This window comes from Leuciscus leuciscus (genome assembly GCF_965113295.1).
Source record: "Leuciscus leuciscus genome assembly, chromosome: 14".
Taxonomy (NCBI): domain Eukaryota; kingdom Metazoa; phylum Chordata; class Actinopteri; order Cypriniformes; family Leuciscidae; genus Leuciscus; species Leuciscus leuciscus.
In genome coordinates, this window is record NC_138738.1 from 9,545,093 (window position 1) to 9,564,630 (window position 19,538).

The 19,538-nt window shown below is 37.8% G+C and overlaps 1 protein-coding gene across 10 annotated transcripts in view; it reads left to right on the plus strand.

Moving 5' to 3' along the window:
* Positions 1-18,112, plus strand: part of foxp1b (forkhead box P1b) — a 195,197-nt gene extending 177,085 nt beyond the window's left edge. For all 10 annotated transcript variants that reach the window (XM_082137340.1, XM_082137335.1, XM_082137332.1 and 7 more), the window contains 8 exons: positions 472-555; positions 3,748-3,952; positions 4,584-4,660; positions 5,369-5,470; positions 7,797-7,918; positions 10,055-10,124; positions 10,549-10,715; positions 14,292-18,112. In XM_082137340.1, the coding sequence (XP_081993466.1) occupies positions 472-555; positions 3,748-3,952; positions 4,584-4,660; positions 5,369-5,470; positions 7,797-7,918; positions 10,055-10,124; positions 10,549-10,715; positions 14,292-14,436 (972 nt within the window). In that variant the 3' untranslated portion in view covers positions 14,437-18,112. The remainder of the gene's footprint in view (positions 1-471; positions 556-3,747; positions 3,953-4,583; positions 4,661-5,368; positions 5,471-7,796; positions 7,919-10,054; positions 10,125-10,548; positions 10,716-14,291) is intronic.
* The last annotated feature ends 1,426 nt before the right edge of the window (positions 18,113-19,538 follow it).

The following is a 19,538-nucleotide window of genomic DNA, read 5'->3' on the forward strand; positions in this document are numbered from 1 at the left end:
AGAGAGAGAGATTTAAAGAACCACACATACAGTGTAGATTCAGAAGAAGTACGGTAGCAGCTGAAAGGAGCAGAACTACATAGGCTGCATTCCTCAAAAGCAAGCCTAAGTAGACCATAGAGACCAAGTCCATTGGTGCCAATGGGTTTCTATGATCTACTCAGACTAACATTGTTTTTGGTCCAGATCAGAGTGTGTGGAGGTCCTCTAATGTTGATTGTGGATTCACTTTGGCTGAAGTAATCATGACTGAAGGCTAGTGTGTGTGTGTGGATCAAGTCAAGTGTAAAGGTCACATGCACATTCTGAGAACATGTATGTCATGAATAAACATACATATGTAATTTGTCCTTCCAAAAGGTGTTATTTGTTCTACTGATAGCTGCGAGAATATTACACTAAAATGCATGTCAAAAAAATCTAACCTTTTCAAATTTTTATTATAATTTTTATTACTTTTCTTTTTTTAAGTTATCAAAAGACAAAGAGCGTCTCCAAGCCATGATGACTCATCTTCATGTGAAGTCTACAGAGCCCAAACCCACCCCACAGCCAGTGAGTACTCATGTCTTTGCATACTATCCATCCTAAATAGCATGTTAGATAGGAATTAGAGCACACAAAATTATAGAATGTTGAATGTGCATAGATTATATACTTTCTTTTTTGGAGTGCATCTCTGTTTGCTTTTACGGTTCTTTGTCATTCACTTTTGACTTTTCTTGTTAAAGAAAATTTAGCATCGATTGAAAAAATTATTATAATTTTTTTATTAATAAACTTACATTTTAGTGAAAAATGCTGATGTTATTTGTTAGTCCTAATACTTGCATACTTTACATACTGAAACAAATGAAAGTACATACTTTGAAGGCAAAGTATGAGTTTTTAAATTGGGATGCACCATGTTGGTACTCTCTTTTCCCACAATTAATTATATATTTTTTGGCTGGCCATCTCTCCCCACGGGCCGCTTGTAGCAGAGAGGAGGACCCTTACAAATAATCCACTTTATTATGAGCGGCTATTATTGTTTTTGTGTACTGTATGCTTGATGGTCAGAAGCCATTATTTAATATTACCATTACTTGAAATGAGTTTATAGAGCTTCCATTTGGTGACGTTTTACTCAACAGCATTGTTGTGCTAAAAGCCTTGACATTTATTTCAAATTAGCTTGGCTAATTTTGGAATGTGTCTTTAGTTTTAGAGTCACGATTTTACTCGTGAACAAATTAGATGTTTTTTTGCGGTCTGATATACTGCTCATTAATCTTGCCCCAATAACATTCATATTTATCAACAGCTCATTTTAAGAGATATTTTGCCTCAGGCTACAGTTGTTTATGTGTTTTTGCATGCACGAGTTTACAAACGAACGTGTCACTAAGCGTTCTCGTCAGTGATCTGACCTTTTCACTGTCCATAATTAAACAGCAGATTTTTTTTTGTTGTTGTTTGTTTAGCTTTTTTTTAGCAGATTGTCTTCTGTTTTCCATGGCAGCTTGGCAAGTCAAAGCCAATATAATTAGATCACCAATTACCATTTAATTATTTTCAATCTTAAGTCTCATTTTGCTGGTGTATTGGAGAGCACCCAAATGGTAAAGGAAAACAAAAGGAGGGCCATTACTCGCCTGTCTGGCCTATTGTAGAGGCTACTCACTGTGGATGAGGAATATAGGTAACAAAGCTAGCTGATGTGCACAGAGGTTAAATGAGTCCATACTATTCAAAACCCCTGGCCCAAACTGAGTCCCTTTTATTAGTCCCCCTATTTGTGCATGTCACTTTATCCCTGCAGGGAAAGCCTGATAGGTCGTATATGCTCAGGCTTAGGCTGTATCTTTTAGTGTGTGTGTTTAATGGAATCTAAAGTTACATTTTTCATTTCACATTTTTACGTTTATTCATTTAAAAATAGCTTTCACATTACTTTCCAAATTTTCTTTAACAAAACAAATTAAGTGAATGACAAACAACCAGTGTTATTTTAGTATCAATAATATACTATTATCATTTTTGTTAATATTTTGAATTAGATTTTCTTTTCTTTTTATTTTAAAGTTGTTGAAGTTTTAGTAATTTCGTTTTTTGTCATTTTTATATATTTTTCCTTTTTTAATGTCAGTATAGTTTTTTTTTGTTTTTTTACTAAGCTTTCGTTTATAATTTTAGTTTAATTTTAGTCATTTTATTTCAGATAGTTGCCAAGCAACATTTCTCATTTTTTATTCTTTATTTAATTAAATTTTTTAGGTATTAAAAATGTTTTTATGGTTTTAGTTAATGATGATAACCCTGCAAACAACTCCCTTGCTTTCCTAAATAATACAAATATTATCTGTATTTTTTCATTATAACATATAATCCCTGACTAAGGCAGTGCAGTGATATACAGTAGCAAGGAATCATAACTGGTGAATTTTAACATGACTGGATCCCGTTATTGACCAATCAGCATCAAAGACCAGAACTATTGGTTGTCTAATGTGATTTTAGCACAGAGAGAAACCAGTTAACAACAAAAAAAGGTTAGATAAGCATAAAGACAATGACATGTGAAGCTACTGTCATCCCTCAAATTTCTTTATTATGTACCTGTCTATCAAACGGAGCATCTGTATGGTAATGACCGTTAATAGGGTGTGTGGTAATTGCGTGGCCTGCGACGTATCTGCGTGGCGGGGGGTTAGATGTTAAACACTGTCTGTTGGTTTTCACTCGCCTTGCCGCCGTCTGCACTGTCAGCGCCGCCATTATAGAGCAAAATTAGACATCTGATACCTCCAAAGCAATTGACAGCCTTGACATTTCATTAATTTGTTCACCCAATCTGTAGGCGATTGTGGCGCACGACGAAAAACCCACCTCCGCATGCCCTCTCGTTGTTGTTTTTTTCTTTGCTCCTCTCTGCTTGTCCATGCATTCATCGCTTTTCCACCCTCCCAGTGAAATCATGTTTAATTTGGTAACAAGGCCTCCTTTGGCAAATTAGCAATTAGAACAATTTGGTGGGGAAATATGTATGTGTGTCATTAGCTTTTTTCCCATCGCCTACAAATTAATAGCAGGAGCATCGGGTCAGGATTGCGTTTTCCACTCCAGTAGAAGAGGAAATCTGACACTGACGACTCAACGTAGCTGTTGGTAGCAGGACTGCACCTTTATGAACCCACTGGTTAATTAGTTTACCTTATAGCCATTATTACTAGACCCCCACATCGTGCCACTTGATCAGGGAGGAAGAAAGTATTTTTCTGGAAACTATTTCTCCAGAAGAACCATCTTATGCCAAACCATCGGGCTGATGAGGGTCATTCAGATGTGACGTTTAATTGTAGTATCACCCCTGTAAGTAGCCACTAATTAGGGTCCTTACAATACAATTTGAGCCTGTAATTAGTGTAGATTGACCTCTCTCTGTCTGCGGCTTATTAGGAGCCTCTTAGGGCTCGGTGAGAAACTCATTCCATCAGCCAGAAAGACTGCTACAGCCGCCAGAGAGCAAAGAGAGTGAGCTAGGCATTCTGGGAGCACGCCAGCAGACCAAACAAAGAGGCGACCAGGGGGGCTGTACGCTATTTGCTCGCAGAATGATGGACGCAGAAAGCGAAAGCATGGTGTTTACAAATATTTACAAACCAACATGCTCCTCTGTGGCGCAGAGATTGATTGGATGGTGTGTTAACAATTAGCATCCGCAGGCATCAGTGGTGACTAACAATGCTCTGTGCTTCTTTTCAGCTGAACCTGGTGTCCAACGTAACTTTGTCCAAGACGGCTCCCGAGGCCTCGCCGCCCCTCAGCTTACCCCAGACACCCACCACCCCGACTGCCCCCCTCACGCCGCTCTCACAAACCCACTCTGTTATCACCCCCACCAGCCTGCACAGTGTCGGTCCCATGCGCAGACGCTACTCGGACAAGTACAACATGCCCATATCTCCAGGTACGGGCAGACTCTGTGAAGCTTCCTTGTGACATACAATACATTGAATCAGTGGGTGAATCTTACGATAATATGCCAAATCACATTTCCCCCAAAACCAACATAATAATTAAATAAATAATATTAATTTAAATAATTATATGAAAATGTTTTTTGCTTTCTAACATTATTTTTATGGCAATTAAACAGCACAAATTAAAAACAGAATCTCATTACTGTAATATGTCTGGATGTTATCTTGATTTATTTTATGTATTTATTTTATTTTTGTAATTATTCTCAGTGTTGATTCTCGTATTATTCTATTTTACTACTGTCATTCTTTTATTTTTAATACTACTATGATGTATAAATACTATAGAATTTTAAATAGCACATGATTACTGATTACATGATTATTTATTGATTTATTTACTTAATTGTTTGTTTTTTATCACAGTAATGAAAATTAGATGTTTGTATATGTTTGCCTTCTCTTGTATGCTTCTTATATGGAAAATAGCTTTCTGGTCTTTTTAGTTACAATTTACCCTATACACTGTCACAAATTACAGTTGAATGTAATGTAAATTGTGACCAGGTTTTCTTTAGTTCAATTCTTCATATTTTTTTGTCTGGTCTTTGTGAACAGATATTGTCCAGAACAAAGAGTTCTACATGAATGCTGAAGTACGACCTCCTTTCACATACGCTTCGTTAATACGACAGGTAAGACCACCGCAACTTTCACATGACGCATTTAACCCATCTATTGCATTGTAATTGAGCATCTACACTTTAGATTTTACATGCATCTAACATGCTCCACTGCAAACTTCTTTAAAGACAAACCCCTAAACCCCCACCGCCGCAGCCATTAAATTTCAGATGCAATTTAATAGCAGAGCTCAAGATTAGCCATCTGCAAATGAGCGTGAGAGCACTTGCTGTTCATAGAGGGGCAAAAAGCCCATATATAACAATTGCTTTTGATTAAGTATTACAGCCAATGTGATTATTGCGGAATTCATTTCACACAACAGTAGGAACGGGGCGTCTTTGAGATGCCCAGTCAATTATCAGGCCTGAACCGGTAATCTGTGATCACACGGGCATTAATCTGGGCCCGGGATAATTGCCGCTTTATAATCTGGCTCTATAAAATAGTTTTTTTTTTTTTTTTTTTTCTGGTCGTTTAGCGGAAAAGGATGTGCTCAAATTGCCACATTTGCATAAGGAAGCGTTCAGTAAACAAAGTAGCTCCCATTTGAGAACGGAAAAGCGTGGAGCTGTTTTACATGCACCCTCAGATCAACTTTAACTTGACACACCATGTGCATCTCACTTTGTTTTTGCTCCAGGTTTGAACGGAAATGAAACAGCTTTTTTGCTTATCAGCATTTGTGTGTGTGTGTATGTGTGTGTGTGTTTTTCCAGGCAATACTAGAGTCGCCGGAAAGACAGCTAACACTAAACGAGATCTACAACTGGTTCACGCGAATGTTTGCATATTTCAGACGCAATGCAGCGACGTGGAAGGTGATCTCACCGTTCTTGTTCTCTATTTCCTGCTGTTACTAATATACAATTAATTTAGGAATTTTCCCAGTAAATATTTTTAATTTTTTTAATTAAGTAGAAACAAGGAAACAAAAAAACTTGGTTGTTGAAGAATGTGGAACTGTTAAGCCCTTGGCAGTAGAAAACCACCCCCAGAATTCAGCACACACCACTCTTATTGGACCACACAATTCTTCGCTCATTACAAGCATATATGAATAAGGGAGATACAGTAGAAGTCTCAGACTACATTACAGTTCTGGAATTTAAAATCCAAAATTTGTGAAATTTACCATATGAACTCTTTTGTTTAGATGGTCAACTTATCATAACTTTTCATAATAATGTTATGCTGCTTATATAATTTGTAATTAAAAAATGATGAAATTAGATCAAATTAAAATGCTAAATATTTTCACTAGTGTTCTCAGACTTTTAGACACCACTGTATATTTTAGTTATTTAAACACTGTCATACTGGCAAACACATTTTCTGTTTCCAGGAATTAACATATCACAGCATAATGACCATTAAAAAATATCTGAATTTTTCCAAACAACACCAGCCCTCAGAAATACAAACAGAAATCATGTAAAATTGCTGTACTTTATACCATTTTGCCCAGTGAGATTTAGTTAACAAGTTCAAATTACCCAGAGAAAGTATGCATTTTTCCCCAAATATGATTTATTTCACTTAATGGTCCTTAGAAGTTTCTGGAAGAGACCTCCTCTTCATTTGGATTTATTTTGAAAGTGTTTTTTGGTTTTCTCTGGAAGAATTTCTAGAGCTTTAAGGGGAAATCTGGTCATTTGAGTAGGATGTTTTCCCCTGGCTGAGTTTGTTGAGCGTTGGCATCTAACTCAAGCGTTTTCAGTTTCCGTTTTTGAAGTGAGGCAGAAAATGATGAACTATCTGTGACTTTTACCAGAGCTGAATGATCAAGCACCAGAGTGACAACACCCACACAGACCTCCATCAATCAAGGAGGGCTTTATTTGCTAAATATCACCCTCATGTTGTACAAATGGCCTGATGAAAGGGTCATTTATAAGGACGCAACAAGCAGAGCATGTTAGAATTACTTCTCTTCCCCTCATTGTTCAGCTACAGTGCTAAAGTCATAACTGCCAAAGAGTCGTGTTTATCAGACTATTTGTGCAGTCTGGAATTTTGTTGGTAGTCCAAGGTGCTGCTACAACTGGCTCTTGATCAGTGCATTTCTTTGTTTAGGGAGTGTTTTGGAAATAGCAAACTATTCTGCAAAAACATTTTAATATTATGCTCACCAAGGCTGCATTTATTTGATCACAAATACAGTAAGAAATATTATTACAATTTAAAATAACTCTTTTCTGATCAAATATAATTTATTACTGTAATGGCAAAGCTGAATTTTCAGCATCATTCCTCCAGTCTTCAGTGTCACATGACCCTTCAGGAATCATTCTAATATGCTGATTTGGTGCTCAAGAAAATTTCTTGTTATTATCAGTGTTGAAGACGGTTATATTTTTGTGGAAACCGTAATACTTTTTTGTCCAAAATTCTTTAATGATTAGAAAGTTCAAAAGAACAGAATTTATTTGAAATTGATTTTTGCTGGTACTTTTTTTTATTTAATGTTACTCTAATTTAATGCATCCTTAAAAAAAAAAAGAATAAAAAAAAAAAAGATTTAGTGTATATAACATCAAAACAGCTAGTAAAAAACTGTGGGAAATGACATGGTATTTGATATATTGTCTGATAATTTTTTTAATATGTTCTGCAATTTTGCTTTTCAGGTATATATATATCTTATTTTAAGGATGTTTTTTTTAGATTTTTAAAATTCTGTCATCATTTACTCGCTTCAAAATGCTTGCATTTTTTTCTTCTGTGGAACAAAAAAAAGGAGATGTTATGAAGAATGTCCCTGCTGCTCTTTCGAGCTCCAAAAAAACACCATAAATGTCATATATGGCTTTGTGTGACAAACAGACCCATATGTAAGTCATTGTTCTCGTAAAAGTCCTGCTGTAGCTAACAAATGTAAGTTCAAACAAGAGAATCAGTGACGTTTGGTTTCATTGGCATTCAAGACATTCTGCAAAACAGCTCTTATTTTGTTACACCGATTTTGAACAAGGTGAGTAAATGATGACAGAATTTAAAATTCCTTATTGGAAATGTATTACAATGTAAAATACAAGAGAATGTGGGTTTTATAATAAAAAAAAGCTGTTGTACAAAATATTAATATTATGCAGCACATTTCCTTTTGCACTCATAGCTCTTTTCTTTCTCTCACATCAACTGCAGAATGCAGTGCGGCATAACCTTAGTCTTCACAAGTGTTTTGTGCGAGTAGAAAACGTTAAAGGGGCGGTATGGACCGTCGACGAGCTAGAGTTCCAAAAGAGAAGGCCGCAAAAGATCAGCGGGTAGGTGTTCCAGTGCCACCCCATACAGCATGGCTGAGCAAACCCGTGTCTCGTGGTGTTGATGGATGAGCTCCATGTCATTGTCTCTGTGCTGTGCCGCCCATTGACCCCCTACTAGCTTTAGCGTGCGTCTCTGTGCCTGTATGCGAGTCATGTGCTGGCTGTATGAACCGTAACCCCTGGTCGCTTGTGCTTATCCATTCATTCACTTCATATCCTCTTCTTTATCACTGTCTGTCTGGCTTACTACATCCGCATCTGGCTGCTTGCTGCCCCTCTCCCCCATCCCAGGGTGCTGTGCGCACCAATCTCTCCCTGCATAAATGCTTTGTAAGAGTTGAGGATGACTTTGGGTCCTTTTGGACCGTAGACGATGAAGAGTTTAAACGCGGCCGCCACATACAACGAGGTCGCCCCAGGAAGCATGCGGCGGACGAAAGCTGTGATGATCTGCCTGTACAGTAAGCTCCGCCTTCTGCCCCACCCCCTCCCTGCATGCCCCGCCTCCATGTGCTCGCTCATCTTGTATGTATGTATCTTGTGCTTTTATCATATCTGGTTTTCATAATAGATGAAATGGCTTATTTGAGTGTCATCTGATTTATATTAATATGTGATTTTAAAATGAGACAACTTTACATATATAAGCTCTGTTCCAAAACTTGGCGAGCTTCCGTGTAATCTATTGTTTACATAGGCAATTACCTTCTAAGTATATACTGTAGAAAGAAGTAAACATCCCATTCTTTTTCTCTATCCACCATTTTCCTACACCCCACATGATGCTTTGGGATTCATTTCTGTTAAACTGTAAACCATCAGCAAAGGTTTCAATCTTTGAATGAAATAAGCATTTTCAAAAACTAGGCACCATTATTCTGTTCACATTAAAAGGAAATTTAAAAGTGTAAAAGCATTAACAAATTACTACAAAAGACCAGGATTAACCCCAAAAGCTTGATTATTTTCTCAGCAATATTTCGGCCGAATTAAATATCACTAGGAATATATGTCTGTATTATGTAACATATGTTGTCTTAATCAAAAATGTGATAATATTTCAAAGAGATTTCTGTCATTTTAACAGACTATAAATATTGTATTTACCTTCTTTAGAAACATTCCAGCAAACACTAGGATTAGAAGTGAAAAGGGGAGACTATTACATTTTAAAGCATCCTTGTGAAAACAAACCTGGAATGAGACGTGAGGAATTGTTGAGAAAAACGAGAACTTAGTGCATTCCTGTGAATTATTCATGGGATATATCGTAATATAAATCGGAAGAGCGGACCACAAATGCACAGTATATGTTGTCTTTTTCATACTGTTACAGCGGAATAAAAAGGAGAAAAATATTCTTGCCATAGATATTCTTGTTATACCATGTCACATTAAAATACCAAGCATTGCGTTATTCCCCTGACTTCTGAAAATAGAACATGAAGGAAATTTTACAGCTCATTGTCAAAATTGACAGATAATGATTATTTGTAGCGCAAGCTTTTCGAGTGGAACTTCCCCAAACTGGAAGTGCCTCCCATAATCTAAAAGGCAGTAGGGTCGTTAGGAAAAAGGTGGATAGTGGAATTTATTTTTAACAAAATACTTCCTCAACCAAGGCTGCGGAAAAAGTTTTGCACTCTGTAAGATCTGATGCTAGCATGTTACTAAGATAACAACACAAGTATAAGAATACACAGAAATATTGGGTAAAATTTAAAAATATCAAATTTGAATGATACTTTTTCGATATCGACTGAAATTATCATTTTTTTCTTAACTTGTCACAGTGCATTCTGGGATTCCCTATTCCACAACTGACAGATGCATTGCTTTAGATATTGGCCAAAACAAGCGAGCATTATTACAAGGCTGCATTATTATTTTGAAACAGCCTTCGCATTGGAGATGAAGTAGGCCAAGTAGGCAGCTAGTTTTGGGACAGAGCTCCAGTGTTAAAGAGCTTTTGATAGTTTAGTGCCATCTATTGATTTTGCTATTGAGTTTCATTGGAAATCAGATTGTACTCTAAATACTGACTTCAGTGTAAAATCAATCTGCTCAGTAGAGCGGAGACAGTATGACTTGTTTCACTACTGAGCTGAATGTGTGTTTATATTTTTGTCTCTACAGAAGTCCAGCTCTGGTAAAGAACATCCATACCACTTTGGGATATGGTCCCGCCCTTTCTGCAGCCTTCCAGGTAAAATCACAAGCTTGCAGCATCCAATCATGATCCATATTATTTATAAGTTTTAATGTTTAGTTGCTGCCTTCATCCAGGCATTGACTGTACAATATAGTACTGTATGTACTCATTTTGTGTACAGTTGATGAAGCAATAACGCTTGCCTGAAAATATTACTCTCTTAGCTGGTTTATAAGGTGACAGTCTTGCATAACGAAACTTCAGTTTTCTATTATTCCCTTGAGGGCACTACGAGGATGATAAAACACAAATATATTAAAAAAAATTATCAAGTACACACCTAATGTGCGGTTACACCTAAAAATGGCTAAAATGGTTATTTATTTTGGATGAGCCCAAGTATCTGAAGGCCATCGAATGGTCCCGATGTTTTGAAGGAATTGGTCTCACCGAGTTCATCTCCTCCATTCTGTTTTAGGCTTCAATGGCAGAGAACAACATACCTCTATACACTACCGCTTCCATCGGAAGTCCCACTCTTAACTCGCTTGCCAGCGCCATCCGAGAGGAAATGAATGGGGCCATGGACCACGGGAACAGCAACGGTAGTGACAGCAGCCCTGGACGCTCGCCCCTGCCAGCTATGTGAGTGGCTCACATCCCACCTTCAGAATGTGTGTGTGACTGAGATAAGAGCGCGAGGTACAGGGAGATGTCCAGGAATCATTAGGCTCACGCGCATGCAGGCCGACGCTCGTACAGCTTAGGTGGTGGACATTTTTCACCAGGTCGCTAGGAGTTGAAAATAGTCTCCGAACGCACAGTAGGGTTCGATGTACATTTCAGTAGATGTTTAGCCAGCCGTGAAATTATATAGAAAACTGCAGTTGACAGAGGAAGCAGGAATTGTGAATGCAGTCTTAGAAAGGAAACCCCACCTTTGGCAGGTTTCGAGGCTGGGGGAGCTCGTAAAGAAAATAGTGTCTCTCCATGTTATTTCGAGGAGAAGTTTATAAACTGGCTTTTATTACGGGTCAATAGTGTGCGGCGTTCTACGTTGAGTTCCTCCCTAATTATTGCCTCCATTTTGTTTAAATATTTACAAAAGTGGTGAATAGAAGATGACAGAACTGGCCTCCTTTTTCCACCCAGACAGGACTCGCAGCACGTCCGAAAACTCTCCGAGCTGTCGAGAGTAAAACAACGAAGGGAGGGGTGGGGGGTCGTAATTAGCCTCGACGAAACTGCTCCAAGATTTCCATGTAGCTGAGCTGCGGTCGGGGTTGGAAACCACAGCTCCCCATACACTTGTTGTATGGGAGGGGCCGGCGTTTTGTTTGAAGCTTAAAATAATACGGTGCAGACAACATGGTTTCCAGATGTTGGAGGACAGAGCGCTGATTTGTTGCTCGGCCAGATTTATTGCCGTTTCTGTGAAACATCAGCAAATCGTTTTTTTTTTTTTTTTTTTTTTTTTTTTTTTAAATGGCGCGGTAATGAACTCGTGAAGATGTGGATGAGAGAAACGCTAATGACAGGTAACATAGCTGCAGGCCTGCCCCATCCACAGGATACAGAGAGACAGGATGAGGCTGTCTGCCTCTCACCTCTCCAGGCATTTGCCAACTTAACACACTCAAAAGCAAAGATGTTGCCCAAACACGAGCTGTACAAAGTGTGAGAGAATGTACGAGCATACATAAAACATTCACATAAAAACCACTGAGGTTTATTAAGTTAACCAGATTTATGGATCATGTTATCAAGGGCATCGCGTTTCAATTTCGGTGAAAAACTTCTTTTCTCAGTAATGGAAATGGTTTGGATGTCGCTGATAGATTAGGCAAGGAATCTGTTCAAGCATAAATTACTTTTCAATGCAAACAATTATTTATAACTGTAATTAAAATATCAAATAGTATTTCCCAAACATGAGTTTTATAAAGTGTGTAAATGTAGAAAGAATATTTTAAAGAATATTCTGATTAACACAATAATTTTTTTTAATATTTTTGCGATTACATTATCAAGAGCATCATGTTCTGAAATAAAATATTAATAGCATGGGCTTTCCATTTCTATGACGTATTTTGGATTACCATGTAAATGCCATGGAACGTGAATATGGTTAACACCCACTACCGTGGTATTATCATCTGACATTTTACATTTACATTTACATTTATTCATTTAGCTGACGCTTTTATACAAAGCGACTTACAATTGCTATATATGTCAGAGGTCGCACGCCTCTGGAGCAACTAGGGGTTAAGTGTCTTGCTCAGGGACACATTGGTGTCTCACAGTGGATTCGAACCCGGGTCTCTCACACCAAAGGCATGTGTCTTATCCATTGCGCCACCACCACCCCTTTAAGTAGTGAAAAGTAGTGATCTGACACCATCACTACTTTTTTGTAAAGTGTTACCCTTTGCAAAAACTTTTTTTTAAATGTTTTTATTTTGGATTTTCTCAAATCAAACAAATTCTGTGTAGAAATTTTTAACTCAAACTTTTTCAAATGGTGTAATTAAATGTCAACTATTAAAATGATTACATAGTATCGTCAGTTCAAGTATATAATTATATCCATCTTAACATGCTATGAAGTAAACCAGGCCTGTAATTATGTTGTAAACACACAAGTACATTATGATAATAGAACCTCTATATGCTAGAATTATTTCTTTTGAATCACACACTGCCTTATGATTCAAAGTCGTAAATAATAACATCTAACAAATGGGCTTCCATCTGCCTCACCTGTTTGTATTGTTGCAGATGTCTGCAATCAGACGCTTCAGTCCCAATTACAATGAAGGCTAAAGCGGAGTGCATCTCAGTTGCATATTAATAACAATTTCATGTTTGCCCTCCAGCTAGAGAGGCAATGGGATACATGGAGATGCTTTGATCTGAAACCGATTGAATGGGGAGAGTTTTCTTATTATTCACACACAAATATGATAACTCATTAGCATGGCTGCTTTCTTAACAATCGTGGCTGAGAAGCACACGAGAGAAATAAAGATTGTGGCTAATTACATTTGCCAAACATGTCTCAGCGAAAACCTATAGTTTGCCATGTGAGACTAATTAACTTAAAGGCTTTGCTACAGCTGCTTCTAATGTTTATTCTTTCATTGGTTTCTGTTTTGGTCATCGGTACAGTCAGCGCTCGCTCATTGGCGCTCTATTCCTGCAGTGTTTCTGTAATGAGAAATTTGGCAGATCTCATCTCTGTGGACAATCCTCTGCCCAGACTGTGGGCCGGGGTTCATGTTTTGCCTTGTTTACAACTGACAGCGTTATTATTCTTGTAAGGGCTCTGTTTCTTATCACAGGCGTTTGTGTTGGGCCCCGTCGTCAGCGCCTCCCCCTTCCCCTCTCCTCGCCTCTGCTTTTCTTCCTCTTATTGACACTTTGGTTAGAAGTTGCATTAATTTTGCGCGTATTTAAAGTGTACGCCGCGCTGTCTGGTCACAGTGTTTTTTTTGTTTTTTTGCGCGCTTGAAGTTGATTAATGACGGAACCTTGCGCAGGGTCGTCCTCTAGAGACCCGCCTCACAGGTTGTGCATGTTAACAAGAGAGAAGAGCGGCACTGATCCCACACCACCGGGAAGCTGACAGGACGTCCGCTCGCTCGTTCCTACGCCTGCCACCGTTCTCCGCGGTTCATTCTCTCGTCGCAAAATCGTATGTTATTAATCTCCCTCATTTATCAATTCAAAGTGAAAACCCTGTTGTCGGGCCAGCTGTGGAAAATAAAGCCGGCTGGTATCCCGGTGTTGGAAGAGCTGTAAGGGAAGTGTTGCTGTGCCACCTCTGCTAGTCTTTCATTATAGAAACAGCTGGTCATTACTTTATTCCTTTAAATTTTTTTATATTTAGACAGTGGGGCTGCACTGATTCAATCATATTGATTATATGTTTTTTTTTATTGTCACGATATTGCCTAGAAACTGTAGATCCATCAAAATAAAAAAATATTCGTATTTTCATTTTATTTTTTACCAATTTGTATAGACGTCCTCACCAAAAACGATTATTTGGTGTGTCGACTTAACTCAAATTAAAGAAAAGAAAAAGTCAAAGCCACCTCATAATATCTACAAACAAAAGAATATTCATTCATTAAGATTTATTCTTTCTTTTGTTCTGAGAATCTAGCCTTTTTTTTGTGCAAATAAATGAAGGTTCCTGTTCTGTTTTTTCCGAAGGCATCATATCAGCGTAAAAGAGGAGCCACTGGACCCTGAGGAGCACGAAGGCCCCCTTTCCCTCGTGACAACAGCCAATCACAGTCCAGACTTTGACCACAACAGAGATTACGAGGACGACCATGGGAACGAGGACATGCTGTAAGCCTGGTTTCTCCCAGGTCCTCTGCCGAAGAGGCCATACTAACTGCGGTCACCTGCGAGACCACTCCAGATATAGACTGGATTCACAATTCTCTTGTTGACAGCTATTAAAAATGTTCCGATTTACTCTTAGTGCCATTAAATACAAAACGAAATACGAGATAAGAAAATCTATTCCATTTGGAAGTATTTTTGATTTGTTTCTACTTTTCGTTTAAAAGACGAGATGCATAAATTTCTACTCATCGTCTGATGAAGAGACATTTGGTACTGGGGCCTGCTTCTACTTCGTTTCGGCATAAGTGTCACTGAGACCAGAGCGGACATGAAAACACAGCTGAGAAAGACTCATTGCTCTCGGAGTCGAATAAACACTGATCACAAACTCTCTCTCACACACACACACAAATCATTAACGCTTCAATGAGCGTGCCACTCACAGTGTGCGTGTACGTTTGTGACTTTAATTCATTGCCTCTGCCTTCAGATCTTCTTAAAGGACGGTTCAGCCAAAAATGAAAATTCTGTCATTTACTCACCCTCATGTCATTCCAAACCCATATGACTTACTTTCTTCCGTGAAACACAAAAAGAGCGCACTTGGTTGCTTTTTCACATAATGAAAGGGAATGCTCTCCCTGGGAGTTCATGGGAGAAGTAAGCAGGGTCTGAATTGTGATTCTTTTGAGTCAAATCTTTTCAATGAATTAGTTCAAATCACTGATTCTCGTGTTCAACTCAATGACTCCGTGATCTGCTCACGGCTCACAGGAAGGGAAGATGGAAGTGAATAGCAGCTTAAATTTTGGTTTGTGTCTTATCCAAATCAATCTACAACTTGGAATATAGTCAAATGAGTAAATATATGATGCTTTTGTGTCCTTTTTAAAAGCTTAAAAGCTCTACTCCCCATTAATTGCAATTGCATGATAAAAAGCAGTAAGTACAGAGGTAGCAGGGAGTTTTTAGGGGTAAAATGTCATATGATGATGAAAAATTTACAGAATTTTCATTTTTTAAGTGCACTTTTCCTTTAAGTTAGCTGTCATCACAGCTGGAGCGTATCTGTATGGTGTTTTGAGGGTTTCTGGGCAAATAATTTAAATGTAGTGTCCTCTCATTACTCTGTGCTGTTAGCTATATATTCATTTTGTTGGGTTTGTTTGTTTTGGTAACTGATCAGACCTCATGAATAATGACGTGGAGTTATGGTGTGCTTAGCACTGGATGAATGTTAAGGCTTCTCATGCTCTCTTTTTTCCCTCTTCCTTTCCTTTCGAAATTGAAACAGAATGTCGCATTACCGTGTAGTATTTTTCTGTCATTTGTTCCTAGCGTTTCGAATCGCCACTTTGCAGTCACAGTGCCCTTGCGTACCGACACACACACACACACACACACACGCTCGCTCTTTCTCTCTCTCTCTTTCTCTCTCTCTCTCTCATGCTCTTTCCCGCTCATGAAGTCCATCTGCAAATGCACTACTCATAATGAAGGCTCCCTCTCCACGCACCAATGAAGTTTAATTTTCACGTGGAATGAATGACAGAGAAATCAACGCAGGTTAACGTTTATCGTTCTGAAATTATACTTTCAAAAATCCCCTTTTGTGGTGATGCATGTTAGCGTCAACCAAATCGCTGATCGAAACCATCATCTGTATTGCAAAATGAAATGTCAAAAAAAATTTAAATAAGCAGCAAGGAGAGAATTGTTAGACAAAAACTAATTGTGATTCCTGTCAGCTTATATAAAACTTTTGGGGGGGGGGGACCCACTTCTATCATTTCAGAGACTGTCTGGATGACTTTAAACTGCATTGCCTCTAGTTTCGGTATCTGTTTCACCACATCAATGACCGACTCAGCCTCTGTTATTAGACATGATAATAATTACACATGGGATTAAATGTTAAAGGGATTATAAACCTAGGCTGACGGCACAGCCATGACCACTGAGCATTACGGCACTGGGGCGGCCCACTATGACCATTCGCATCTTGCCACATCACCTTGGAAATGATTGTTTCCGACTGACTGTTTCCACGCAGGCCAGTTGAACCCCGGGAAACAACTCTGAATTGGAAGCTGCTGCCGCCGGCTAGTTTAGGTTCAAATTTTGGGACTGCGCAAGGATGAGAACAGACTTTAGATTAGGCTTCTACAAATCGTACACGATTGCGTTCATTGTTTTGTTTTTTTAATGACTGCAACCAACCACTTTGTGTGTTCTTATTTATTACTTCCATTTTTGTTGTCATTTTGTTTTTACTTAAGTTGATGTTTATGTCTCTTATCTGTGACTACCAAAGATACAAGATACTACAAGTTGATATATTCTATGTTCCATGCAATAGCTGAACGAAAGGCCAAATATCCTTATAGTGTTCCCCGCACTGGCCGGACACAAAAATTGTGAAATGTCTGAAACTGTGTCGGGCTTATTATGGTGAGAGAGAAAAAAAAAAAAAACAAGCCAAAGGGGTTGTTCGATGGGCAGCTGTATGTCTTTGCCTGTGACCAAAATAGGAGAGGAGAGGCAGAGATGGAGACCAACACACGACCAAATCAAAGCAATGTTGTCTTTGGGCCAATGAAAAGGAAAAAGGGAGTGTTCTATCAGGAAATGATGGCTATAAAGGAGAAGGATATGGATGAAAGAGTTTAGGACTGTTCACTGTCGTCACAGGAAATTTAAATCCATTTGCATAACACAATGTGAACTGAACTTCGACTGGACCACACAATGATGAGAGTTTTATTTGTTCTCATACTTTAGGTTGTTTTTTGTGTTTTTTTTTTTGCCATTTTATTATTTGAAAAGATTGTATGCCACTTACCTTGTAAATTCGAAACGGGATTCCCGATGTCCTTTTGTTAATCTTGGCAATGCTCTATGATTGTGTTTTAGTGTCTGTCAACTTATTACTTTTTTATATTAAAAAACACTCCTGTCAACCAATAAGCTGGGTACAAGGTACTTTAATGGCAGTTACTACTATTTGTAAATTTATCCAAGCATTTCTTATTGATGGGCACCCTGTGGTTCACTTAAATGAATCAAGCATCCGGGCAGCTGGGGGACAGTGGGAAGGATTCGGGCTGTTTCTGATTGTTATTCTTGAGCAGGTAGATGAGAGCATTCACCGCATGTGTAGCTCTGCATTACTGAAGAAATACAGCATGAGAAACTGTTAGTATGCATACCTCACTTCAAACCTATAGGGAATGAGTAACTAAGAAAATGATGTAACATTTCACTCAGTTGCACTTAGTCGTATGTCTTGCATGTTTAGTCCAAAACTGTAGCAAAACTATTTTAAGAAAAAGATTTTTTTTTCTTCAAATATATAAAAATCAGAGCTTGTTTATCATGAGGGTCTCTCTCTTTTTTTTCTTCTTCTTTTAAACCAATCCAAACCTCAGGATTTTTTATCGTTAAGAAACGCCATTCAGCTTCAATTTATTTAGCTTCTCACATGCGGTAAACTGTTTCCTGTCTCTGCTCTTTAGCTCATGTTGAAATAGGTTGTACATACACCACATTATAGCTTGTGTGTCCTCTCATCTTCTGATTCTTTTCAAAGAACAAAAAAAAATACTGTTTGTATTACCATGTTTGCTTTATCACAACTGCTTTGTATTTACTATTAAAAAAGAAGGAAAAACACAAAGAAATGAGCTACTGTATGTATTCCAATAGCAAACTGTGCTGCAAATGTAATTGACTTCATAATCCTTGCTTTTCTGGGAGGGAAAAAAGGAAACTTGCAGACATCTGTGAGCGAGAGGGGAGGGAATGGATCCGGGGATAATCCTCCGTTTTTGGATTCTAAAAACTGTAAAATACAAAACAGATTTGTCTCTGTTATCATTGACCGAAGCGTTTTGTTCGGTCTTTCCCTTCTTTCCTTGTGTTAAGCTGTTTTTAATACGTTGGGAAAAAGATCCTGTTTTCCGTGTCTAGATTAGCTTTGAAAGCAGGTGTACTTCCTCCAGAGCACAAAGGGAAATTCTTGCATGCAAAAATCATTTTCTTAATCCCTATTTTTTCTCTTTGTCTTACTGTATTTTCCAGTAAAACTATCTAAATGTGCAATTTTGCTTAAAGTAAATTTATTTGACCTTTTTTAAAAGTTAATTGAAAACATTTTGCCAGGGAGGTAGGAACTGGATTCACAATATATCCTCTGAAATAGATTTTCTTAGTATCACACAAAATTACCTTGTTTTAGGGTACAGTTGTCTTGTTTTCCAGTAAATATACTGATAAAGAAAAAAGGTTTGCTATGAGGAAAGTCTAAGAATCATTAACACATGATATTGATTTGAGTGTACTATCTCTAGAAAACCAGACAAACTATGCAGAGCAAAGTTTTCTTTGAGGTAATAAAACTTAAAATGATGTCTCATAATCAGTGTTGGGGAATGTTACTTTTAAAAGTAATGCATTACAATATTGTGTTACTCCCTAAAAAAAAAAAGTAACTGCATTATTAACTTTTTCTGGAAAGTAATGCGTTGCGTTTTCTCACCTGGACTGAGCTTGCTTGTTTTTTTAATAACAAAAAAAAGTTACATTTTTGGCAAACATTTTACATTTTACTTTCACACCAAAAGTGAAATGAATAAGCCTCAAGTGGATGTGCAAATTCACATCTGTATGGTTAATAAAGTGAGATTAAATACATAAAGTATATGTGTTATCATATTTTATTATTGCAGGTTTGCGTAAAATTCTGAGTTTGCATTTCACAGTTTTACACTTTTTGAGGAATACTGAATCTGTTTTTGTGCAAGTGAGATGAGTAAATGCATGTTCATATTTAATCTAGAGCTACAATCTAAAATCTTTACTTTCTCACTTTGCTGACTACTCCGTTATAGACAGTCTAAAACTTGACTCTCATGTTCGATATAGATGCAATAAAAATGCATTTTGTTTCTGAATTATATGCATATTTCATCACCTGTGCTGCTGTACATGGTCTCACTCTAATAAAAGATACAGATAATTGTTTGTCATATATGCACATATGACATGCAAAGATAAGGCTCAAGGCAGAACTGAACTGCATTTATCAGTTTCAGCACAACATTATTG